General features: G+C 38.5%; 1 protein-coding gene across 3 annotated transcripts in view; it reads right to left on the bottom strand.

Moving 5' to 3' along the window:
• Nucleotides 1-27,273, bottom strand: part of ttc28 (tetratricopeptide repeat domain 28) — a 248,625-nt gene that overhangs the window by 22,380 nt on the left and 198,972 nt on the right. For all 3 annotated transcript variants that reach the window (XM_017693688.2, XM_017693689.2, XM_017693690.2), the window contains 4 exons: nucleotides 20,299-20,408; nucleotides 13,653-13,782; nucleotides 12,561-12,779; nucleotides 7,320-7,494 (listed from right to left, as the gene is read on the bottom strand). In XM_017693688.2, the coding sequence (XP_017549177.1) occupies nucleotides 7,320-7,494; nucleotides 12,561-12,779; nucleotides 13,653-13,782; nucleotides 20,299-20,408 (634 nt within the window). The remainder of the gene's footprint in view (nucleotides 1-7,319; nucleotides 7,495-12,560; nucleotides 12,780-13,652; nucleotides 13,783-20,298; nucleotides 20,409-27,273) is intronic.

Below are 27,273 nucleotides of genomic sequence, written 5' to 3'. Positions count from 1 at the left end.
GTAAGAGGACTATCTTACATCTAATCACTTCAGAAATATCTCCTGAAAAATGAAATTTGTACAACCCAATTTCCAAAAAAAGTCAGGATGCATGCTATTGTAAATAAAAACAGAATGCAATGATATGCAAATCAAGTAAAGCCTATTTTTAAATGAAAACACTACAAAAACAACATATCAAATATTGAAACTGAGAAATTTTATTGTTTTTTTTTTTAAATATATGCCCATTTTGAATTTGATGCCAATAACATGTTTCAAAAAAGTTTACCACTGTGTTTCATCACCTCTTCTTTTAACAAAACTCTGTAAGCGTTTGGGAACTGAGCAGACACTGCTGTAGTTTTGAAAGTTTAATGTTTTCCCATTCTTGTTTGACAAAGGATTTCAGCTGCTCAACAGTTCAGGGTCTCCTCTGTCGTCATTTCATAATGTGTCAAATGTTTTCAGTGGGTGACAGGCCTGGACTGCAGGCAAGCCAGTTTAGCACCAGGACTCCTAACACAGAGCAATGCTATTGTAATACATGCAGAATGCGGTTTGACATTGTCTTGCTGAAATAATCAAGGCCTTCTCTGCAAAGACATCGTCTGGGGGCCAGCATATGTTGCCAAAACCTGCATATATCATTCAGGATTAATGGTGCCTTCACAGATTGCACATTACCCATTCCATGTGCACTAATGCACCCCTATACCATCATGAATATTGGCTTTTTGAAGTGTGCACTGATAAGAACCTAAGTGGTCTTTAGCCGGGAGGACACAACGTCCATGATTTCCAAATAGGATTTCAAATGTTTTGTCGGACCACAGGACACTTTTCCACCTCAGTCCATTTAAAATGAGCTCTGGCCCAGAGAAGGCGGCAGCATTTCTGGATCCTGTTTATATGTTGTTTCTTCTTCGCATTTTAGAGTTTTAACTTGCATTTGTGGATGCAGCAACGGACCATTTTCATAGACAGTGGTTTTCAGAAGTGTTCCTGAGCCCATCTAGTGATTTCCACTGCAGTATCATGTCTGTTTTTAATGCAGTGCTGCCTGAGGGCCCAAAGATCTTGGCCAGCAAATACTGGTTTATAGGCCTGTGCCTACAGAGATTTCTCAAGATTCTCTGAATTGTTTAACGATATTATGTACCATAGATGACAAAAAGCAAAAGTTCTTTGCTGTTTAAAGTTAAGAAACATTATTCTTAAATTGTTGCACTACTTGATCGTGCAGTCACAGAGTGGTGAACCCCTCCTCATCTTTACTTCTGAAAGACTTAGATTCTCTGTGATGATTTTTTATCCACTTACCCAATCAACCACCAATCAACCACCAAGTGATTACACAACTTTCCCTGCCTTTTGTTGCCCCGACCCAACTTTGTTGTAATGTGTTGTTGGCATGAAATTCAAAATGGGAAAATATACATATATATATATATATAAAAAAAAAAATACAATTTCTCAGTTTCAACATTTGATATGTTGCCTTATACCATTTTCAATAAAAAATATGGTTTAAATGATTTGCACATTATTGCATTTTGTTTTTATTTATATTTTGCACAACGTCCCAACTTTTTTGGAAATGGGGTTATACTTAATGGCTGCTTTGACTGGAAATTAAATAAAAGAACAAGGCTCTTTAACTTCTGCATGGTACTATACACTTCTACAAAGGCACACAACAATCCACCCAGATGATTACACACACACACACACACACACACACACACACACACACACACACACACACACACACACACATTCAAACACACAGAGCGTCTGGGAAATATATCCAGCTACTGAATATGCCATCTTGTTATGCACAGTGTCCATTAACATGCAGCGAGGAAATGCAAAAACAATTTCACAAATGATCAAACTACGACTTACGCTATGGCAGATAATTACAAACGAATCATTTGGTGCCGAGGGAACATGGCAACAAATTTGCCTGATTGGCTGTAATGAAAAAAAGGAAAAGACTTTGATTCCTGATTAAACCAGATCTGTTGAGTATTCCGTGTTGTACTGGCTTAACTGTGTCTTATCTGCCTCAATTACCTAAGCAAAATCCACTTCATTTGCACCTAATAAACGCCAATAACAATTGCAGATGTTTGCAGATTGCTGAGTTGGAATTACCCGCTCACTTTGCATGTCAATGTCAAAAACAGTGCCATGGATGTAACTTATTCATGCATTACATATGCAGTTATTCAGAACTGGTGTTATGTTCTGAATATATTTTTCCAGAGGTTGAATGGTTTTGCTTACAAATAAAGCGTGTCACTCGTTTGATAATGATACAAGTAATGTAATGCTTCAAATAAAAATGCTAATGTGGCAAAAAATTAATGAAAGCTAGAATGACACCCAGTTCCCACCAGTTATCAGAATCTTTATATATATATATAAAGATTATATATATATATGCAATAGAACAAGGTCTTGTGTTATCAAGAAATAACATCACGGTTATGATTTGGTCGCTGTAGATCATCACAGCCATGATGTTTATTCGCAATAACACAAGCCCTTGAGTGTTCTATTGCTTTTATAAAAAAGTTAAATAAAGTAATAAATAAATTAACTGTGTTGTGAATGTGGTATTTATGTTTTAACGTTAGCCATTCTTTCTGCCAAATTATAGCTCCTTAACAAGCAGCTTGTTGCTACATACTAACGAGTAACAGAGTAACGAGCTCAGTTCACTCGCTGCACAACTGGAAGTTCGTTCTCCAGCTCCTTACACAGACCAACTGACAGTTTGGAAATTTCGTGCAGCCTCAATTTCAGAGTCTGACCAAATCGGCTGTGGGTCAATTGTAATCTTAAAAGCACGCAATTTCTGTAAGTAGTAAAAACTTTCAGTTGGCTTGAGTATCTCTTATAACTCTCAAAGTCGTTGCTTAGCAACAGTGTCTCAGCGGAGTGATACAGTGTTTGTGAAAAACAAAATATCAGCACGGTTAGAACACTTCTCAACCAATCAGCTTGTGTGGCCGGAACTAACTGTTGTATAAATATATATATATACACATACACACACACATACACACACACACACACACAACAGTTAGTTGTATAACAGAAATGTTGGTAATGACTTGCTACGCTAATTGTTGTTATATTGTTATATACAACGGTAACTAGTTTTATAATTATATTATAACAATTACAACTAAATATTAAAAACTAATCACCAAAAGGTATGTGTCCAGAATTCTGTGAACAAGAAGCTATTAACTGATTAAAAATACTGCAATCATTTGTTCTACATAAATTACAACTTTACTCTTCAGTTTTGATCTACAGCTTCCTAGTGTCCTACTAGTACAGAATAAATATAAATGTAATAAAAACAATAACAAGAATATCATTTTTGAAAAAAAGGAATTGATAGTGGGTAACAGGCATGCATAACATCACTACTGCTTAATACTGGTATTAATATAAATTATATTTATTCATTTATTGTTTTTCTCAGCACATAAATGCTTAGTGCCCAAATACACACACAGATACAGAAAGAGAAAGAACATGGGATAAGCCACTTTCTAAAGGGGTCAGGCAAATGGTCCCAGTGAAAGTAGTAAAATCATGAGTCTGAACCACAATGTGAACTAACAAAAAAAGTAGAGCACTGGACCTGGGCCAGCACAGATCTGCACAGTTGCCAGCTTTCCAGACCCAGATTAAGCCTGGCCTTGGAAATCCTCCATTAAAATCCTTTTTTAGACTCAAATCTCTGTCCAGAAAAAATAGCCTCACCCATTTCCTTTAAAATAATAGCTAAAAAAAGTTAACGCAATTCCCCTTTACCCCAAACGTAGTCAATCAGCCTAGAGACGTTTGGCATCAGAAGTTTGCTTCTTTGGGTTTGCATTGGTGCTAAAAAGCTAATGTTGCTAAAAGTAATGGAAGCTTTGTGTAAACTGCGTGCCCAAATGATCACATTTGCCTCAAACTGTGCTAACTGCCTTGTTTTTCTATGATATGGGTCCTTTAGAGGTACAAAACGAGGGCCCTTCTTTTAAAACACCATAAAATAGTAAGCAAACTTCGCTGGACGTGCAGGTAACATACTACGCAGGCGCAGTTTCCTCCTGCTCATTACTCTCTGGAGAATGACTAGGCTATTCAAAGGTGGTTTGCACCGAGTCAAGTGGAAATGATTGCTTGCAACCTCTCACTCAAGCACTAAACGATGCTTTAATAGGTTGGGAGAAGAGCGCTGCTCGACAGAAGAATCCTCTCGTCACTAACACACTCACAATGGTGCAAAAGTACCAGCTTCAGCCACACAGGGGAGGGCCTTTGTTTTATTTTGGAATACAAATTCACTATGTTTAAGTTTCTTGTTCATGACCTTTGCTGTTTTCTTTTCTAACACAGAGTACAACACAAAACAATCTGATCTGATTTTGGCAATAATACATCTCATTCACCTGATACTCAGAAAGCCGTGAGTCTAAATGTAGTTGTATTGAAAAGTTCGAACATCTCTGGTCAAATTACGTTTCCTCTACAGGCATCAAAGTTTTGCAGTTTTAGTGCATAATTTCAATTTACTTGCAGAGTTATTGGAAAAAGAAAAATCCCCACCTTTAGAAACATTTTTTTAAAACATACAACAATTGTGCATTACAATGCGCAGAACGTGTTCTCTGTAGATAATGTGTTATTTTTACTACAATTAACAAAATCAAGAAAGCATGTAAATTAACCAGGGATGCCCAAACATTTTTCATGATTGTACATGACATAAATACATCTACAGTGGCAGATGTACAAAGATTTTGTGGTTAATGCCAATACTGATTCTAAGTGGTTACATTTTGATACTACTGGATGACAGTTTCATATTTATGTTTTATATTTTCCTTTTAAAGTGAAATATAGTTTTAGTAGCGCTTTACTCACTGATATGATTGTCAGTTCTCAACTGTCAGACTTCTTGAAGACAAATAAACAGCAGACACTCGCACTTTTAAGTATTAAAAACATTGTAGTACTGAGGGTGAAGAATTCTTTGAGTTTTAGATTTTCGCTAATTATAATCACTAACTTCAGGAAGCTTCTGTGGTCAGTTGTGTGAGTGAGGTTACAAAAAGCTGAGAACCTCTGGCCTAAACTTTGTCCAAATGAGAGCTCAGGAATTTGAATCCCAAAGATGTTGATTTTACAGGCCAAACAATATATTAGTCATGCTATAGTCTACAGTGCTCAAACACAGTCCTGGGACTATTATAATTCTTTTTTAGATTTTATTTTTTAATGTATTACAGAAATTTTGCTTCATCACATTCAAACGTACATCATTTTAGTTTTGCTATAACTTATAAATCAATATTTTTGGTCCACCTGCACAATAGCAAACTAAAAAACTCATATAATCCATTGTTTTGCTTAAAAAACAAAGTTGGGACACTAATCCAACTGCACATGCTCAAATCAGAGATCTCCAAACAAGAGCTACTCCTGCAAAGCCACTCTCCACCTGCCTGACTCAATATTTTATTAACACTCTGAAAGATATTGCTTTAGAAAACTTAAATACAGAGCCGACAGAAATAATCTCTAAAAAAGTCTGTCAAAAATGGTTTCTGATCATCAGTCAGGCCAATTCATGTACTTCACACCTAGAAGATTTCAAGTTGTCATCCAAAAGAAGAGATATGCAACAAGATAACAACTTAAATACTAAATACTGACCTACATAAAGGAAAGAGACACTGATCACTGATGTTGGCCCAGATAATGTCTGAGTACTTTTACTTACCTTACTTAAGCTTTCAGTTAACCAGGATCATTTTGAGTTACTGGTAGTAAACCTAGCCACTATTGCTGGCTGTTAAAAGTTTTCTTGATGCATGCAAGTGAACTTACATGTAAATGGAATATCTTCAGCTTGAGAACTAATAAACAATTATATATATATATATATATATATATATATATATATATATATATATATATATATATATATATATATAGTATTCAAAGAATGTATCATGACTAATTTTAAGCTACAGTTCAGATCTGCACCGATTTGTTTTGAACTTGAACGTGTCCTGTGCAGATCTAGTATACATTTTTATTGTGCATATGATGTACAGTTACATTTATTTATAAATATATTTATAGTTCTGCTACTATTTCTGATACTAATAGGTCTGCTACTAATAACTGCCATTTTTTTTAACATTAATAATTAAAAACGGTTGGCAATTACTAAAGTTATTAGTTAGCTTGATGACTTATCACCTTAATATGAAGAGGCAGTTTCAAGTTCAATCACACAGCCTTTAAATCATGCTAAATTCCACAAAATCATACTCAGATACTACAACAGTGGAGGCCTGCCATCCGTTTATCTCACTGGTCAGTACAGAAAATACACATATACACTATGTATATATATATATATATATATATATATATATATATATATATATATATATATATATATATATATATATATATATATATATATATATAAAAAAATACACAAAATACACTACTAACCCGCGCATCTCAAAGTGCCCAGATCACTCTGGAGAAACAGCACGCGTTGCACACTTGCTTCAAACATCTTTAATCTGAAACAAAATTGCTTATGTGGTTTCTGAAACTGTGGCAAACTGTTATCTACAAAAACATAATTCAGGCATCCTGGTGGTTGCTACTGTTGCTTTTTATCGATGATATGTCATTTCAGTCAAAAAATAAAGAGGCAAAACCCAGATATCAAACATCAGATCATTTGGGATAGGAAGAAAATTGTGTAAATTTGATTTGGAAAATTTGATTCTTTAATGCATATTTGATTTTCACTTAAATAAATGATGATCAGATCAAGGCTTTGCTCTAAACAGGCTCTCTCAAATCTACGGGCAGCATTAAATGGACTTTATTAGATCCAGAAGAGATGAGATTAGACGGATCAGAAATGGCGTTTGCTTTATGCCGTAGTAACGGGGGTCAACCTGCTAAGATCTGAGAGAGCTCTTCAGTAAAAAACGCTTGAAGCACAGCCATGCTGCTGTCTTGATCTTCTGTGGTACTCAGTTAAACTGAGCTCTTATGTGCATATGGCCCCAGTCATGTGCTTAAAAATCCAATGCAGTATCCGCATGTCAGAAGTTGCTATGGATGTCTATGCGGACTTTAACGCACTTTTTGCCCCACATTATATCCTAGACTAAATCGGTATAACCTCTTTTCTTAATCTGCTTCTGGGAAATTGACCTCTAGTGCCAGCCATGGCTCTGAGCCACTCTGTTGTGTAGGATGGAAGCTGACCAGAGTTGTGTGGTCACCTGCTGTAGTAGGAGTCTACTCCGAGGGCTTCACGGGCATTTGCGATGTGCTGCTCCAGTGAAGATCCACCCCCACCACCTGCCTGCAGAGAGCTGCCTCCAGCCTCCTGGAAGTCAGAAGTCCCACTCTCAGATGCTCCTTCACCCAGATATACTTCATGGAACTTCAGGATACCTGAGCAGCAAAGCAGGGCAGGGTGATGAACTTAATATGAAAGTGCAGACAAAAACTACTTTTACACAATTTTCCACTCAAATGTAGATCAGTTGAGACACTCTGTATCTGAAATTCACTTCTCTAGCTTTTGGACCATCTGAGCTACACGACTAATTTAGCTAACAAATAATGGAAGCTTACATTGTACCAATTTGCACCATGTAACAGATTCACACTGAATCATACACTTACCTGTATCTGTGTTAAATTCTCCAGAAATTTCAAAATTGTTTGTGGTTTGTAATGCTAAATGACATACTGGTATCTATGAAAACTGCCACAATTTTAGACAATGTTCTATATTCACGATGGCTGCTGCTAATATTTTTAGTTATCCAACATCTTTAAATCCATTTTTGCAGATAACAGTATGTCAGAGTATCAGAAACCACAAGCCTCTCAGATAATTTACATCTGGCTGTTTAATGTGACTTTTATATCTTTGCTGTCCAAAGAAAAACATGTACCTCTACTTTTTTATTTTTACTTTTCTACATAAGTTGTGCACAGCTGCTGTCCTTAACACTGTATGAAAATTTTGTGATGGCTGGACCAATAGAAATGCTCTAAAAACTGCTTAGAATAAGGTCTCTTTACACTGATTTATTTAAAGTAAAGAATGGTTTTGTCTTCTTCTGTTAAGTTACTAATTTGGAGATACTTGTTATTTATTGGAAAATGATGATATGTATATTGACCTGATAAGAATTTAACTACATGCATTTACACTTAGCAGCCAACTGTGCTACCATTTAGCCAAACTGAAAACTGATTGCCATATAATGCAAAATATGCAAAACAGCTCATTACAAGACAGACAATTATTGTCATTCAGAGTGGTTTGATCCAAAATGCTGATTGACAAGGACAAAAGTATTGTTGTCTTTTACACAACAAGCCTGACAGTCCAGAGAAATCACGAGACACCTGCTTGGACCCAGGGAGCAGTGCAATGCTGTTTTCATGTGTTGTTTCCACAGGTTTGTGCCAAATGATGAGGAATGTGTACCAGTGCGTTTACATGAGTGTGAAATTTGTGGTCAGTTAAAGGCCTTTTCTGACAGTCCAGTTTTTACAGCTGGGAAAAAACAGGTCAGGATTTAAGAATGTATACATGCATTTTATCACGGCCTTTCATGCTGTGTAGATTGAAACAGAGATTTGTGTTTTGTGAATGCATTAATAACCAGACTGACCAAAGACTGAGTAAAGAATAAAGTTCAATGAGATCTACCAAGCTGTACAGTGTTACTATTTTAAAAAGGGAAAGATAAGCATGAAAGCAGAAAATGCCACATTTAAGTCTGATCCCTGTAGAGGATGTGTTAACTTTTATATGGATCAACAATATGTTATTTGATCAGGTGTTCTGTAAACTTTTGCATATGACCATACACCACAAAGCTCTCTCATAACAATGTGCCGTTATCAATGGCAATTTTTATTTTGTAATATAATGTAATTAATACTAAAACACGTTTTTAGTATTTAAGAACATAGTACGCATGTTCTTGTGCAATGGATTGAACTCTCATTATCTTAAATTTCATACTATATGAAAGGCCTGAAGAGGGTGGATTAAGGCTTCAGAACAGCAATCGAGTAACAATTTATTCTGCTTCCTCAGTTAAAGAACGAAACATTAAGCACATCTTGCAAGCACACAATGGTCACATATGACACTGACAACTACATATAGTGCTATCCTCCTCTGTTGAGCTGGGTCAATAGCTCATACTACAAGGATGCCGCACATCCTTTAAGAAGCTGCAGGAAGGGAAGCAAAATGAGGTCAGCATGAATAAAGTCTGATACAGCTGCGTCTCTGAAATAAGTGTTTGTTTAACTGGATATGTGTCTGACAGAGACATGCCTGTATTGGTCTCAGTGCTGAATGCCACATGTGTGTGTGTGTGTGTGTGTGTGTGTGAGTGTGAAACGCAGAGAGATGGGCAGAGAGGCAGGTGGCACTGCCGCTTTGCGTTAATTCACAGCTTTTTACCAGCTCCCCCAAGCAGCAGGCAGCAGACAGCAAGCTGCAGGGAACAGAAGGTGTGAGGGATATGGCTGCTTGAAACAAATTGATAAAGTGTGTGTATGTGTGCGCATGTGTGACATGCAGAGAGCATAAAGAACACAGACTGTAGCCAATCCTTAGTCCTTACTGGCTTGATAGCTTGTACGTGAGTCAGGGTCCGATCAATATATCCTTTGGTATTAAGGTTATTAAGGTTACAGAGAATAATCAGTGAAAAGTACTAATGTACTGAAATAAAATTTGTAGCCAAAACCAAACTCAGGACCCTGGGCTGAAAACAGCTGATAGAGTTAAACAAAGTGTTTACAAAAGATTCAGATGGCAAAAACATTCTTCCAGAGCTGTCCCCCATGAAATCTGAAGAGCTAGTGGGTTTCAGGGAAACTATGAGATGGAGGGGTCATGAAAAAAGGTTCAGAAATGCTATCCTACTGTGTGCTGTCCTCTTGAACCCTCCCATGTTGACCATTATACATGCAAAGCAGTGCTGCTCAGTAACCCGTCATTTTCACATACATTTTCACATGATCAAGCACCTCAAAAGCTTGGTCTTACACCTAGGTGACACTTTGCATATAGTCCTCTCAACTACTTTTAGCAACAACTGACTTAGTAACTCAGACCGTCTCAGACTGAAATAAAGCTGACAGATTTGTGGAATCCAAAGAGAACAAACAGTATTTTTGTTCTCATTTAAATTATCATTAAAATGATTCGTTCAGTCTCATGATTTTGACATTTTGCTGTAGACCTATTTACTAAAGGCCAAACCAATCACTAAGTCCACATCAGAGATGCGTAAAATAACAAGATGTTGCTGCAGCAGTTTTGTAAAGTCATGATGACGATAACGGAGCATTTTGATATTAAAAATATAGTTAGTTAGATACTTTTTTGATCCCACAACCAGGGAAATTCCATCTCCGCATTTAACCCATCCATGAAGTGAAACACCATAAACACACTAGTGAACACACACACTGGGGGGTAGTGAGCACACTTGCCCGGAGCTGTGGGCAGCCCTATCCATGGCGCCCGGGGAGCAGTTGGGAGTTAGGTGTCTTGCTCAAGGACACCTCAGTCATGGACTGTTGGCCCTGGGGATCGAACCGGCAACCTTCCGGTCACAGGGCCAGATCCCTAACCTCCAGCCCATGACTGCCCCAAAATATAAAACATATCGTATGCAAGTACCTATAAAGGCGAATTTAAGATGGTATGCAAAAAATGTAAAAATGCAATTAGACATCAGAAGGTTAATATTATAGCAGTTTTAGCACAAGTTAACAGCTAAACGGCTTAAATTATACAAGATTCCGTCTTAACTTTATAACTTTGTTATTGTTGGACTGTAAAATAATATTTCACCATTTGCTGTATACAATTAAGGCAGCTCGCTATTCCATGATTACTGCCAGTTGGATGGGTTTTACGAACTGATTTGTCCTTTTTCATATTGCAGAACAGGTAAAGTTATATTTATTTAATTAAATAAAGTGCAACATAAGAGCACTTGAAGACACCATTGCAGAGTAATAATCGGTGCAATCTGAACATTTTTGCTAGTCGCTTATAGAGAGACTTCATAACTGCATTCAATTTTATACCAGTATACCTCCCACCCCAATACAGGTTGAACTAAAAACTTGAACACAAAGCACAATCACAGCTAAAATAACAAGAAATGATCACCTTTACATTCAGACTTAAACATTAAGCATGAAGGAAAGAAAAACCTTTGAAGAGCAGCATAAGATGTTCAACATTCTTATGTTGAATCTCAACAAAAGAAAAGGAAGAGTTCACTCTAAAATTGTCTTGTCAAGTCTGTAGTTGGAGTCATGTCTATGTAAGGCACTCTGGGTCTAAGTAGGTTTTCTCCATGACAGAAATAAATGGTGTTTTGAAAAATCGCTACAGTCACATCCTGTGGTAAACTAAGATGGTCCAAAGCTGATATGTTTTGCTGTAGGGACATTTTTGAATTTTCTGAATAATGAGGTTGCTAATTGCTATGTGCAAGCTAACACTGCTATGCACTTAAATTGACATCATAAGCTTGGCACCCTCACCAAAATACCCCAACACCAACAAGATAATTTTGTCAAATGTGGTTGTGAAGTTACTTTGGCAGTTTTAGGTTGCAGTTTGAGTAGCTGGTGTTGGTCTACAACAGTGCTTAAGTTTAACTGTAGACTTTCTTCCATGCAACTTCATTTCTGTGTGCCTCCTGTGTTAACCTGCTTGTAGCATGCATGTATCTTTATTCATCATTTGACTCAAACAACCATTCAAATTCAGAGAATCCAGTGAAACTTAAGGAAAAAATGTACACAGGACAAACCGCATTGGCTTTTTGATTACCATAGGAGGCGATAGCAGCGACTTTCAAAAATGCCATTTCTTTTTGTCATTGACAAAACCAGCTGAGATGTGGAGTTTCTAATATGAGAAAGACGCAGACAACAGAATGGTGCATGACTTTACTAGCAGGGGCATGACTTCTAAGAAAGTATTAATATATATATATATATATATATATATATATATATATATATATATATATATATATATATATATATAAAGTCTGAGAGTGTGTGTGTGGTGTGCCTGGTTTTGGGATTAGTTCTCATAGCCAGACAGGGGCTCAGCATGGCTACAGATTAGGTCCTGCCTACTTGTCCAAGTTGTTGCTGGGTTTGTCTCACACCTCTGCCTCCCAACAGAGATCCCTCTATCTATCTATCTATCTATCCATCCATCCATCCATCCATCAACCCATCAGTCCATTCAACCAGCACCTCACAGATGGCTGGCTGGATGGATGGCCAATTGTTTTGGACAATGTGAATCCCAGTATCGTTCAGGACCGGAGCACTGTCTCAAACTAAAATTTCCAAATACTACATTAATTAAAACATCCATTGGACATATGAGTATGAAATGGGCATGTCAGTGTAGTCAAAGGTCTTGAGTGCTGTCCTACCTGAGCCAGGGGCCAGTAGCCAGCTGTACAGATAGCCAGCCGCCAGTGAGAAGTAGAGCACCAGGGTACGCTGGCTGTTGACAGTGTCCAGGATGTGCTCCACCGTGACAGGTGTGTAGGGGTCGGAATCTTGTTGGCCTGTTTGCCGCTCTACCAGCAGGTCGGCGAAGGCCCGTGTGCGGCCCCGCTCTGCCACAGCCAGTGCCTCATCATGGTGACCTGGGATCAGCAGATGATTTGGATCAACACAGTGGCAAGTGCTACCCACTATCTCAAATTAAGATCAGGGTTTTACAGGCCACTGGCTGCATGAATTAAGATGAAAAGGTTAGAGGTTTTCTTAGATCAGTATTCAGAGAGGGAATATGCGCCCCATGTGCTATTTTGTGTATAGTGTTAATGCATTTAGCATATATCTATGCTTAAAACAATAACTTTTAATATCATATATAATTATATTTATTATATAAATATAATAAACTTTAATTTAAAAATAAATTAAACACTAAATCTCCACAACTACGCCAAATGTAGCTCTACTCTTGGAGCTCTGAGGCTGATTAGCACCACATATTGGATGAACTATGGTTATTTATAAAAACAAACAAAAACAAAGCCAAAATTCAGCCTTCAATGTGACTACTGCATCTGTTCTTAGCATTGTAAGTACATAGAACAGTTTGTCAATACAGTGTCAAAATCCACATGAGCAAGTCTATTTGGGATTATTTAAACAGATTCAAATCTGGTTTAAGACAAGCATGTACTATTTTAAGCCTGCAGTAGACACAGTTGTTATTGGTGGGTTATATGCTTAAATTACATATGTTACATTAGTCTTGTAGCTCTTGCAGTGCAAAACCAAAGAAGCAAACTTTGGACATTAAACTTGTCTTGGCAGACAGACAACATTTGGGGAAAAGGGAAAAATGTGTAAATTAGATTTTCTTCTGAAGTCACAATTCATTGCTATATTAGTATAGGTGTTGAAAACCAACCAATTATGAAAGCATATAGGCATGAAATCTGTCATTAACAACAGTGCACTACTGTAGCTTATTGCACAGAGAGAAGCAGTGAGATGGCACCTACCAAGGCTGACAAGGACCCTCTGGAGAGCTTGGTATGAGGAGGTCTGAAGGTCAAACAGGGAGAGCTTGTAGTCGGTGCTGTGCTGAGCCTCATGGCGAATGGTCTCAAACAGAGCAGAGGCACGGTACAACTGAAAGGGAAGATTAAAAGGGACAACGAAAAACATTCATAGCTGTACAAGATCATGCACGAATCAATGGCACAATCAGTGCAGTATCACATAAATTGCAAAATCTAAACGATACTTTAACTTCCTTCTGCAGGTCAGCAGAATGGAATGGACTGAAATAAATTCTCTTAATTTCTCTTAATATCAGATTAAATATTATACTGTTGATAATTTTAATTATTTGGGGGTTATTTTGGGGTTTAATTTAATGATTAAATTAAAATCTGTTATTTCAGTCGTGTTTTAACTTCCATTCTCCTTTACTTTGTTACTTTTTGAATTGTCATCTGAACTGCTTTTGCATTTTTTTATTCGTAAAGCACTTTGAATGACCACATTGTGCGAAAGGTGCTATATAAATAAACTTGAGAACAAAATAAAAAAAATAAAACAAAACAAAACAAAAAAACAAAACAAAATAGAACAAAATAGAACACTCTTTTAAGTGTGGACTTACTTGCTTGTTCACCTACAAGGACAAAAATCCAGCTTCCAGTTTTGTAAATCATTTTATATCATATGTATATATATATATATATATCATCAGCATTACTGAAGAAAAAAACTATGGCAGAGTTTAACAGGGGACCTACAAAACAGGCAGAAATAGCATTTTATGGCTCAGGGTTTCCCTGCAGTTATCTGCAACAAACAACAGGTGGCAGCAGGCCTCTATGCCTAGAAACAATTCCCATGTTAAAACAGGCTCTCTGCAGCAAGAGAATATCCTTCCCCCCTGTCTCTTGGTCTTCTTTCATCAGAGAGAAGACACGAGACGTAATACGCCTCTGTCTCACAAGAGTTCCTGAGGCATAAAACAGGAGCTGAATCTTAATTCAGGCAGTAATGTGAAGTGGTTAATGAGGACTTTAAAAAGGGAGTAAGGTGAGAGAGGCATGTTTGTGTTGGGGGAGTCTCAGATCAAATGGAACTGGAGACTCACAGCTTTTTCAAACCAGTCTGTTTCTCATTTAGCCCTGTGAATAAAGAAGGTCTGTATGGCGTAAATGGCGTGCTTTTCCTCACTAACGATTCCCTCCCTTCACTTGGACAGACAGAGAGATGGAGCCACAGTTGTCTGTCTGCCAGTGTCTCTCACACACATATGCATACACACATCCACACCCCTTCTCACTGGGTGTTTTTCCACTGCACAAAGCATCAGAACCTTTGGTTCCAGCAAACTGGAACTGTGCTTTTTCCACCGGCCATCAGTCCAGCACCAAAGGCTCCAGTTTTATGTTCTTTGGTAGCCGCTCAATATTGAGTCAACAATTTGGCGATTCTTTACTGTTTCAGGTGAAGATAAAGTTACTGTTATAAGTGCCATTATGATCACTAAATTTGCAAGAAACAAAACACTGAATGTGTAAACAAAATGTTTCATTTTTGTGTCATTTTGTTGTTATTGTTAAAAAAACGTCTCTATGGTGACAATTTAGTTGGGAAGTTAACACTAATGATAATAACATCGATGTTAAAAGCCGCAGAACAAGAGTTCATATCTTCACTAACCTCCACCCACATTCAATCAGGCAGGAAAACTTTGACACACATTTTAATAAGTCCTGTTGAGAGGAAGCAACTGTTCACAATCTTAAAGGCAAGATATGGCATAAATCATCCATAGGCACTATTGAATATACACAGTTCTGCAAAAGCTGTAAACTGGAATGGCCAGTGACCTGTTCCTTGCAAGTAAGTTTAAAATTGTATTTGGGAAACAGTTATGCATCTTCCTTTGCTTGCAACATTTTCTAGATTTACTGCCTTTGTGATTGACCTCTAAAAATGACATAAAAAGCTCTTGGTTTGTGGAATGGCAAATATTTATCTACAAATTTGCAAAGGAAAGTCATTAGTGGCTAAAGTCCTCTATCAAGGTATAATTGATGGCATGGTAGTTTAATAGTGTATTAGTCAGTACAGGTTAAAAAGCTTTTTCAAGCAATCTGGACCTGTAAACTGTTAGTGATAAGCTAGCTAGCATGATAGCCTATGTGTCAGTTCACACTCTCAAGAGAACATTAAAAGGATGACTTGTTTGACTCTACATTTCTTTTAGTGTGTGTGCACATACCAGTGCAACATATCGTCTCATATCAGCCAATAAGCTAACTACCCAGCAAGGCAGCTAAGTACCCAAACTGGACTCTTTCAAGTGGTTCTGACGGTTGCAGTTGTCTCTCAAGCATGCAGTAAATGAACTAGGACCAGAATCATTGGTAACTGTTTGCGTCAGTTCTTGTTTCAGATCGTGCAGTGGAAAAAACGCCCACTGTCAGGTCCTGCTGGAGCTCTAGAGTGCGTCAGTCTACCAGACCGTATGTACTTGTTTGAGAAAAAGTATTACTCATATGAAGCTTTAGTTTTGAATAGTGTGCCTTTGTGTATTAATTGTGTATTTGGCTTGTGCATCTGTATTTATGTATTTATGTTTGAGCCTGTGTGTGTGTGTGTGTTTATGTGTGCTGCTGGCTAGCAGGGCTGCGGCAGTGGAATGCAGTGTTCCTTTCGTCAGCATCCGCCAAGGCCAGCCTGCAATCAATTAAGAGTGGAATGCATTGGCAGCATACAGCACACAAACGCACACACATAAAAACACACACACACACACACACACACACACACACACACACACACACACACACAGAGATCTGCAGCAGGCCATTCCAGCATCATCTATCCATCTCAAAGACAGACACACACACACACACACACACACACACACACACACACACACACACACACACACACACACACACACACACACACACTTATACTGAGTCATACAGGAGGAGGAGCAGGAATAGCGATACAGGATTAGTCAGGAACACACGCATACACTCTCTACAGAACTTTCTTTCATTTTCCATTCATTCAGAATGACCACACACACATTAAAGAGTTCTTTGTTTTCATTTTTAAGCTGTTTGTACAACAGCAGCTGCTTTTTACATTATGTGAACATTTTACAATTAATGGACCATTGGAAATGGTCCAAAGATACCTGCATTCTCCTTTTAGAGGTACAAGGTTGTATTACAACAACGACAGTATACAGTACTGTGCAAACGTCAGAGACTACCCTTCATTCGATAAATATCCAGTCAAAACAGCCATCAAGTATAAGGTTTTCATTTTTCGGAGTCAGAAAACAGAAACAGTAACTGGAAATTACACAGAAGCCTCAACAACTAAATATTTTTTTCAGTATTCAGTGCGTCCATCCTTTGCATTTATTACAGCTTCCATTCTTCTATTCCATTCCAAGGAAACATACACTATATTGCCAAAAGTATTCCCTCCTCTATCCAAATCATTGAATTCAGGTGTACAAATATTTGTGGAAGAATGGGTCATTCTCAGGAGCTCAGGGAATCCTAGCATGGTACTGTGATAGGATGCCACCTGTTACTTAATGTTCCACAGTCAACTGTCAGTGGTATTATAACAAAGTGGAAGTGATTGGGAACGACAACAAGCCACAAAGTGGTAGGCCATGTAAAATGACAGAGCAGGGTCAGCGGATGCTGAGGCGCATAGTGCATAGAGGTCACCAATTTTCTGCAGAGTCAATCACTACAGACCTCCAAACTTCATAGGCCTTCAGATTAGGTCAAGAACAGAGTTTCATGGAATGGGTTTCCATGACTGAGCAGCTACATCCAAGCGTTAGGTCACCAACCACAATGCAAAGCGTTGACTGCAGTGGTGTAAAGCGCTGCCACTGGACTCAGAGCAGTGGAGACGTGTTCTCTGGAGTGATGAATCATGCTTCTCTATCTGGCAAGCCAAAAGACAAGTCTGGCTTTGGCAGTTGCCAGGAGAACGGTACTTGTCTGACTGCATTGTACCAAGTGTAAAGTTTGGTGGAGGGGGGATTATGGTGTGGTGTTTTTTTTCAGGAGTTGGGCTTGGCCCCTTAGTTCCAGTGAAAGGAACTCTTAATTCTTCAGCAGACCAAGAGATTTTGGACAATTTCTTGCTCCCAAATTTGTGGGAACAGTTTGGAGACAGCCCCTTGCTGTTCCAACATGACTGAGCACCAGTGCACAAAACAAGGTCTATAAAGACATGGATGAGTGAGTTTGGTGTGGAAGACTGGCCTTACACATAGTCCTGACCTCAACCCAAAAGAACACCTTTGGGATGAATTACAACAGAGACTGCAAGCCAGGCCTTCTTGTCCAACACCAGTGACCTCACAAATGCGCTTCTGGAAGAATGGTCAAAAATTCCCATAAACACACTCCTAAACCTCGCGGAAATCCTTCCCAGAAGAGCTGTTATAGCTGCAAAGGCTGGGCTGACATCATATTAAACCTTATGGATTAAGAATGGGATGTCACTCAAGTCTATATTCATGTGAAGACAGTTCAGCGAATACTTTTGGCAATATAGTGTATATTTATATGCATTTTTTTTATGTACAGAACCAGAGGCCATCCTTTCAGTGATTTAATTTCAGCAGCAAACCAGTCAGCCATGAAGCACAAACTAAGCATTTTTAGGGGCAGGAAAAAACTGAATTTATTTAACAGAAAATGTAACTTATTTTCAGCGTTTCCAAGAAATCACACCTTTAAAGTTGAGTCTCAGAAGTTAGTTGCATTTTCTACTTTTCTCAAACCAAGTAATCACAAACACATTCAATAATGTCAAGGTTTGGATTCTGCAACAGACAGTCCATTGTTTTAAGAACACCAGCAGCTTCTTTATTTGATTTGCAAAGTCCTCTCAGAGTGGAAGGATCGATAGAAACATTTATGTATCTTTTCACATCTGAAGCAAGAGTGGAGCTTGAGCTTCTCCTCTCTCTCAAATGTGAAAGCTTTAGGTAGGGTTTAGTGGTCTACCAGGTCTTGCATGGTTGATAAAAATCCTATTTCCCGTATATCCTGCAATAATTCTTTGAACTCCAGTTTCTTCTTCTTCTTCTTTTTTTTAATGATGTTCTTTTGACTTGCCACTTCCTTATGCAATTAGATTTGCCTACATCCAACCTCCTCAAAAACCTCTCCTCAAAATGTAATACTTAATGGCCATTTTAACTGGAAAATAAATAAATGAAGGGTGTTGTGTGACTTTTGATCAGTACTGTGCATGAACCTATCAGCAGTGTACGCATGTCTCTATGGGGTTTGTCGTATGGCATGCCTCTTTGATTGACGGTTACTTTCACAGATGGCTGAGGAGAACAGACTGAAGACACCTCCCCCTCTCTCCCTCAGCTATAGGACGTCCCTCCCCTCCAGCACAACTGTCTAATTGACCAGGCTGACTGCAGTATGATATAGAGACATTATCGTCTTATCAAGTGCCTTTCCCCAAAGACTCTTGGTACATAAGTAATCACATAGATATCCACTGTCTACACAGGAAAATTGTGAAAAAAGGCATGTTATCATAGCCAAAATGCATAAGCAGGAAGTTCAATCTTCAGCCTTTCTCCCTAAGGAGCTCTATCTCACAGCGCTAGGCACAAGCAGACGATTGCAGAGCCAGCACTCTGAAATCAGCTCCTCCATCTGGCTTTGCAGAAAGTTGAAACCAAACCGGCCCGAAAATGCCGGAGGCCCGAAAGCAATCTTGAAAGCCACTGAGCTCGTCCCAACCCAGTGACATCCATAATGAAGCGTTAAGGAACAATTCTAAAAAAGCTGAAGTGTTGTGAATATGTGTGCGCTGCTGGTCAAAAGTTTGGAATCACTGTTTCCATGAATATAAAACCAATGTTGTCACACAGAAATGTATACAATGATTCTAATATGGTAGTTCTAAAACAGATTCTAAAAGGTTCTAAAACGACAGAGACAGCTGGATAAAAATGTCTTACATGATAAAACGTCTGACAAAACTTCAATAACCTGAAAAATTATTGTAAACAGACAGCCAAAGACTTGTTCCCCAGATACACGAAATATTGTAAATATATCTGGCATCTAGTTTATAACATTTAAATCTACAATGTATGTTAATGTTGAATATAAAATAACAATTACTCAAAATTATTAAGACTTTGAAATGGCACTGTATGTGTGCATGTGCACCTTCATCAGGAGGATCAGCCATAGCAGGCGTTTTTCAGAAAGCAAAGAAGAATAGAGGAGAGGCATGGGCAATGTTTGCAGTGCATCTGTTCTGACAGCACTAAATCAATTAGGGACTAAAACGGAGCGAAAGGGTGTGGAACAGCTTGCATTCCTGCTCATCAAACTCCAGGCTCTTTGTGTGCCTCTCAGAATGATGGGCCTTCTGGAGATGACAATTCCACAAAGATTCAAAACAGACAGGCACACATACACATACACAAAAGCAACCCGCCTACAGGCCAATCATTAGAGCAGCCTGGGAAAGTCTAGTTTAGTCTAAGTGTAGTTATGGCAACTTTAGTGGAGTCACAGGAGCAGTGGAGTGAGATCACAAGATTGTTGGTATATATGTGTGTGTGCGCATGTATGCATGTGTGTGTACCTGGTGCTGGGCCTCCTCCAGGTTGCCGCTGGCCCACAGAGAGAGCCCCAGACGGTGGCGGATTTTGGCCTCATCCTCGCGTCGGCCCAGCTGCTCCGCCAGACGCAGACCTGAAAGAGACAGACAGGCAGACGGCTCTTAAACAGTGTTATTTTGTGCCATTTACCAGATCTACTTTGTATTTAGGCATGTAAACGTGTGCTCATAAATACAGAGTGCAAAAGATTAGAACCGTCAACCAGTCTGCTCATCCAAATGCCTAGCATTCACAAACATGCACAGCTTGTCAGTTTGGAGATGTCTATATCTTCAAAATATTTTTAAAACAAATATGCATGTCTTTTTTGTCAGTTTGCAATAATTAAAGATTAACCAGGGGGCTTGCCTCTAAGAGGCAAGCTTCAACTTCAAGCTCCTGACCTTACAGCCATAGCTAACTATTTTTACTTGTTTTTTCTCTGTGATCTCAGATTTAGAAAGTCCAGCTATAATCACTCCTTGAATACAGAAAAGCATGACATTAATGACAAAATCCTGTTTTGTGAGGCAGTCCCCCATTTCATTTTAAGGAAACCAATTTCACACATATAAATGTTTCTGACAGCACTGGTGACAGTGCTGAAGCCCACACGTTTTGCCCCATTTTGTGTTGAAACATCCTCACTCACTGGCACTTAAAACCTGGCGTTCCAGCCACTTCTGGGCTACAATATGCTTACCACCATGATCAGCATGGTCACTCCTGGGTTAAATGTAACTATACTTCTTTAATCCACTTTGACACACAAAATTCAAAGCCTGACATCTTCCAGAAAATAATAGCTTAAACAAGTAAACCACCTGCTTCACTTTCAGGTGCATGTCAGTTGCATTCTGAAAGAATGAACTCTGGAGGTATGGAATAATATACACATTTCTTTGAAAAACTCAAAGCAAGTCTCTAATTTTTGTTAAACACATATTTTCTATTGTATTCCTGCCCCAAAAAAGGCATATCTTGTACATATCGGCTGACAGGTTGGATGCTGAAACTGAAATAAAAGGATGACCTGTGACTTCTGCAATGTACTGTATATCTGGTGTTTCCATGAGGCACAGTTTCTTAACCCCCTAAAATCGAAGGCTTATTACATACTATTTAGTAACTACAAGGATTTCAATGTAAACTGGCTGAACTATTAGGTTATAAAAGTGTGTAATATAAATTTGGACTACTGTAAGAGAATCAAATCAAATCAAATCAAATCAAATTTATTTATATAGCGCTTTTTACAACTGATGTTGTCACAAAGCAGCTTTACAAAAATGGGAATCCAGAGAAGCCAGTAGAACTTTAAACATTTATTATCTTCACTCAAACAGACAACTTCTAAATTTATTAAGAAAGTAAATTTTAGTGGATAAAAAAAATTAATGAAGTTTTTGAGCTAAACTGTATAATCATTACAGACCTAGACTAGTCAAAAAAAAAAAACTGTTCTGCTGCCTTATCTGGATGCTTTTCTTACATGCAGCGTTTCTAAGGAGCAGACAGAGGGTTGCTTGTAGCAACCTGGGATCATTCTCCTCCTCATTCGAGCTCTGAACTTTATTCTGAAGAGCCCTTGGGTACCTTAGACACAAACATTCCTCCATATTTACTCGTATACCAAACACAGCCACGCAAGTACACACAAATGTGTACACATCCAAATATACCAGCAAACAGACATTATCATTATAGTTCCAATGCGCAGACAAGCAGCCAATGCAGTTGTAATGGGTTTACAATTTCTGCGAGGACACAAAAAGAGCAGGCAGCCATTCTTACTGCAAGTCCATTCTCACTCTTCTCAAAGTGAAATGCAGCTCAATGCGCTGTACAGTTTTAATCACAGCTGTCTTTCACACTTATATGCACACACACAGACACACACACGCACACACACACACACACACTCGCACTCCTACACGTGTGTAGGGGCCATATTCAGCTAATTGGCTGTCAGGCAGAGGAATGCAGTGGTTTTGTGGCAGGTGTGAGACAGGAGCTGTGAGTGTGGAGGGAACTGGTCTTTTCTATCTCCTCCACCTCCGATTCACATATAGGCCATTAATAGCCAGGAGACTGGAAGACTACAGACAACATTAACACTGGGTCTGTCAGAGAGAGGACAATGCCAATATGTTAGAATATGCCTTTAAGGTGTTCCAGACACTTCTGGGCTTGAAGATGCTCACCACCATGGTCAGCACGATCACTCCCGGGTAGTACTGAAGTACTCAAGTACTGCAGTACTCAAGTCTAATTTTGCTCTTGTCTCAATCTCGGCCACTCTTGCTCTTGGCCCCAATCAACAGTGGGTTACAAATAGCAAATAAAACTGCAAAAAAAAACCCTTCATCAGACCTGGCAGGTTTACTTCAGCAGCAGCAGCTAAGCTAATCTGTCAGAAATGGTTCTGAAACCACAACCTGGCCAAGCACCAGACAAAGCCCCAAAATGAAAGCTAAAGCTAACATGTATGAGTCTACAACAAAGAACAATGGCTGTTTTGTGTGATCTTGTGTTCAAACCCCAGTTCAGTTGAGAAATGAATAGCTATGCTAGCTGCTAACTAGCCAAGCATAAGCTGAAAGTGTATTTTTTGACAACATAACTTTTATTATTATTCAGAGTAAAAAAATTAGGACTCCGTTAATGCTAACAGGTTAGTGACTTTGATTTATTGACTTTTACTGAATGAGCACTAGCTCATTAACCTTCACATCGTCTGAATCAAAGAGAGAGAAAAAGAAAGAATCAGATTAATACTGACTGAAGTTTAGTGACAACATGCTTGTGAAAAACTGAGAGAGTAACACCATTTAATTGAGAATGCTGAAATCCCAGAAAAAGCTTAATGTCAAGTCTTGGAGAACAACCGGTCTCTCTCTTTCTGAGTGCATAGCGTGGTCCTTCTTTGCTCCTCACCACTCAGCATGATGCTAGCCAACACAGGTGTCTGATGTAACTAGGTTTGTTCCAGAATATAAACTAGATTAATTCACCATTTCCTCTGACATGCAATTTTCTGCTAATATACTGGGTACTGGATCTGTGGCTATGACTAACCCAATCAGCACAACCTCAATAAATAAGATGTGACTCAATTAGTATTCCTATATTCTATAACTAGAGAAATTAGTCCACAAACAACCAGCCAGAGGCAAAAGATGTTAAAATGTGTCTAACGTGATGAGTCATTCTGCACCAACATGGTGGATGAGAACTGGTCTGCATACAAAACAATAGAGCAAGCAATATAGCAGACAGCACAATAAACTATTCAAATTTTCAGAAACTTTTAGATTGATGATGAAAGGGAATGGTCTACACTGCCAAAGTGAGGCTTGCTAGTAAGGCCAAAATCTCTGGTCTCTGGATTCTTTCATTGAAAGAACTTAAATGTGGAATTTTGTCACTATAGTAAGACAGCTGGTCTTATATGGCTGGTCTGATAATTGCTGTTCAAAAAACATGCTAATTTGGTTAACAGTGAATGTCCATGAATTAACATGCCTTTTGCATAATGCTACTAGGTGGCTGGTCATTTTTATTTGTATTGCTATAAGTATTGCTATAAAAAGGTACAGAAGATATTCTTCAGAAATGTTTTCCATTGTGTGTACCAAGCGGGCACATGCTAGCCATATTAATTCCATAGTCAAAGAGAAAGTAGCACAGCAAGTTGTATGTAAAACATGAAAATGCAGAGTTCCAGGCCAAAGTGGCAAAAGAATGAAACACACGTCTTTCTTAGCAAAGAGAGCTAGCATGAGTAATCTGCCCGATGCATTTAGAAAAGCCAACAGCAACTGCCTCTGAATAGCAGAGGGTGACCACATTTAAGTTGAAACATAACCTGAAAGATGCCTCATTTAATAAGCTCCTTTATTAAGTTGCTCTTATCACAATGAGATTCCATCCCCATCTGAAGCAGAATAATTCTGAGCAGAAAAAATAGATCATTATAGGTCATTATATGTGCCTATATAAAGGTATAACCTTTCTGGTTGATGACAATCTCAGTGATAATACAAGAGCTAGTCCACGTGATGTAAAAAGTGCAGACACGAACAGCAGTGCACGCTTTCGCAAGCATCAGCATTGGCAGGAAATTGCTTGACTGATGACATGTTTTTTGCACTTATGAAGAGGAGAATGTTTAGACGACACTGGGCTTTAGTTGCCTGAAGCTTACATAAATAAATAAGATAAATTACTCTTCAGTTGCAAAATTCAAACTGTCCTGCAATTCTTTTAAACAAAGCCGCAACAGTTGCAAGCGTCTTAATCTTCATGAAGCAGCCAATCAATACGACAATAACGTTTCACGTGATCATGTCTAATAATACAGTGTCAAACAACTGATTTCATGGAAATAATGGACAAGATAATAAAACACACACACACATTTTCTAAACTGCTTATCTTTCTGGGTCATTGAAGGATGCTGGAGCCTATGCCAGCTGTCATTGGGCAGAAGGCAGGTGAAAAGAGTAGGTTGAAAACAGAAAGGTTGTTTTACTGGGCAGGTGAAAAAGAGACCTGCCAAATGAATTTTCCTAAACGTGGATGTGTTTCATGGTAAAAGCCATGATAAAAAAAAAAAAAAACAAGATTCTCGAAGAGAACATTTCGGAAAACAAGTGGTTTAACTAGCCAATTAATAACAACAGCTTAAAGGCTGCTTGTACCATGATTTTTTTTTGTTGTTAGTCTGCTGTTATCATGATCTACATAGCTAGATTATTCATTTTTCCCCTCTCTTGACATTTAGGGCACTTGGCAGATACTCCAGAACAACTCACAGTTTGGTTCTTTTACACAGGTCGGTAAGGGCAGTGTTAGACGTCTTTCCCAAAGACTCTTATTGTCATAGTGTAGAGTGCTTGCCTAGGCAGGGGACTGAACCCCAGTCAGGCAGAGGTCTTACCCACTAGACCATACCAACCACATAATACCACCCCTTAATTTTACACAAAGTGCAGATTCCCTTGGGAGATAAATGAATGCAGTCCTTGGTGAACTTGTGGCAACAGAATGAGTAAGACATCATAAGGCTACTTATACACTAGGTTTTAAAATGTGTAACATACAAAGAACAGATTAAAGATTCACATCCATAGTAAATAACTACAGAGAGATACACAGATAAAATCTAAATATATAGATATAAATGGAACAGCAAAGGTATCTGAGAAATTTGATTGTGAATGTGCAAATGTAAGTAATATTACATCCATCACTACACAGTGAAAATATATTTCATTACATTTTTAATATATTGAAAAATACGAGCTCCGGCTTCTTCCCACAGTCCAAAGACATGCAGTCAGGCTGACTAGACATGCTAAATTGCCCCTAGGTGTGAGCGTATGTGAATGTATAAGTCTGTCTGTATGCCCTGCGATGGACTGGTCACCTGTCCAGGGTGTATCCTGCCTTCCACTCAATGACTGCAGGGATAGGCTCCAGCTCCCCGCCTTGTGACCCAGAAGGATAAGTGGCTTAGAAGTGTGTGTGTGTGTGTGTGTGTGTGTGTGTGTGTGTGTGTGTGTGTGTGTGTGTGTGTGTAAAATACAAGCTGCTAATTTGGCTAACAAGTAAACTCATTGAATGTGTTGCATGCAACTTTTTTTGCGTAACAGTCAAGTTGAATGGAAAATCTTTGACATCTAAATAACACTCAATTCCATACAGTGTTTAGATTTCTTGGAACCAATAAGCTAAAGCTTAGTGATTTAGTGACTAAGCATAAGCCACAAATGTAAGTATATGCAGAGAAGAGTTACATATGATTAAGGGCAAACACTGTTTGGACAAAATCAACTGTAAGGAAATGACTATGCTAGGAAGCAGATGCAGGGCTATTTTTATAAGCAAATGCGAAAAGCACTGCCAAATCTCTTAGCTAGACAGTCTGAAAATCAGCAACAGGGATGATCTTGGTCGCTGGTGGATTCATTTGTTGCCTTCTGAATGAGGGAAATAGCCAGCAGTAGTCGTTGGCTAGATGTATGTGAAAATGCTCATGTGAGTACAGGAGGCTTTTTTTCCTAACTGACCTGTTGCTCCCTTGCTGATTTTGAATATTGAGTATTCTATTTTCCTCTCAGCTCCACTCTTCTTTCTTCTTACTCATTTTGCAAAGATTCTGTATGCTAGCTGAGTTACAGAACAAGCTAACTTGCTGACTAGTGCTACTGTCCATCTTTGATCTGATGCCTTTTATTATGTGCATGCTTTAGAAATAAATTTCAACCATTTGTGTGATAGACTATGAGCCAAAGGTAGAGTGCCAGTTCAGTTCACATCTGCATACGGCGTGACTGGCAAGACTAACTGACAGGCCAGTCCACCAGGAAATCTGTTGGTCTTCCTAATAACCAGGCCTGCTCCCTAATAACAAACACAAGGTTACAGGGGAACTCCCCCAATTTTTCAACATTTCTGCATAATTCTGCATGAATCATTGACACATAAAAAAGTCACAGATGACTGCCAGAGTGGTGAAACGTTTCACTGTAGAGAATCTTACTGACTGTGACTTCTTTACAGTGGTGATGATGGGAACCAAAGGTCGCTATTTTTACAACACAAATATTTCATTTACTGTCCAAAACCACCTCTGCTTGTTCTGAGTTTTTATGTGCAACACTGACAATGATATAGCGCAATACAATGTCTCAGACACCAGTGTCTTCAAAACTTTATGTGAGGGAACTTTCATTGGCATTAAATGCTTTAGATGTCTGGTTTCTCCAGCATCACTGTAAATAATTCTAACTTGGTAAGTTTCTGTAGAACAGGGCACTGAGCACTAAACCACTCTAAATTTCTTTGTTTACATATTAAAAATTTATATAGGCAGACATTTGGAATAAAGGGTGGTATTCCTCTGTAAAAAACTGAACATAAATAACCAACTGCCTCACTGATAACTCATTATT

This window comes from Pygocentrus nattereri, chromosome 18 (assembly GCF_015220715.1).
Source record: "Pygocentrus nattereri isolate fPygNat1 chromosome 18, fPygNat1.pri, whole genome shotgun sequence".
In the NCBI taxonomy this organism is placed as follows: domain Eukaryota; kingdom Metazoa; phylum Chordata; class Actinopteri; order Characiformes; family Serrasalmidae; genus Pygocentrus; species Pygocentrus nattereri.
The sequence above is the reverse complement of the archived record's forward strand: the minus strand, read 5'-3'. Positions and strand labels throughout refer to the sequence as shown.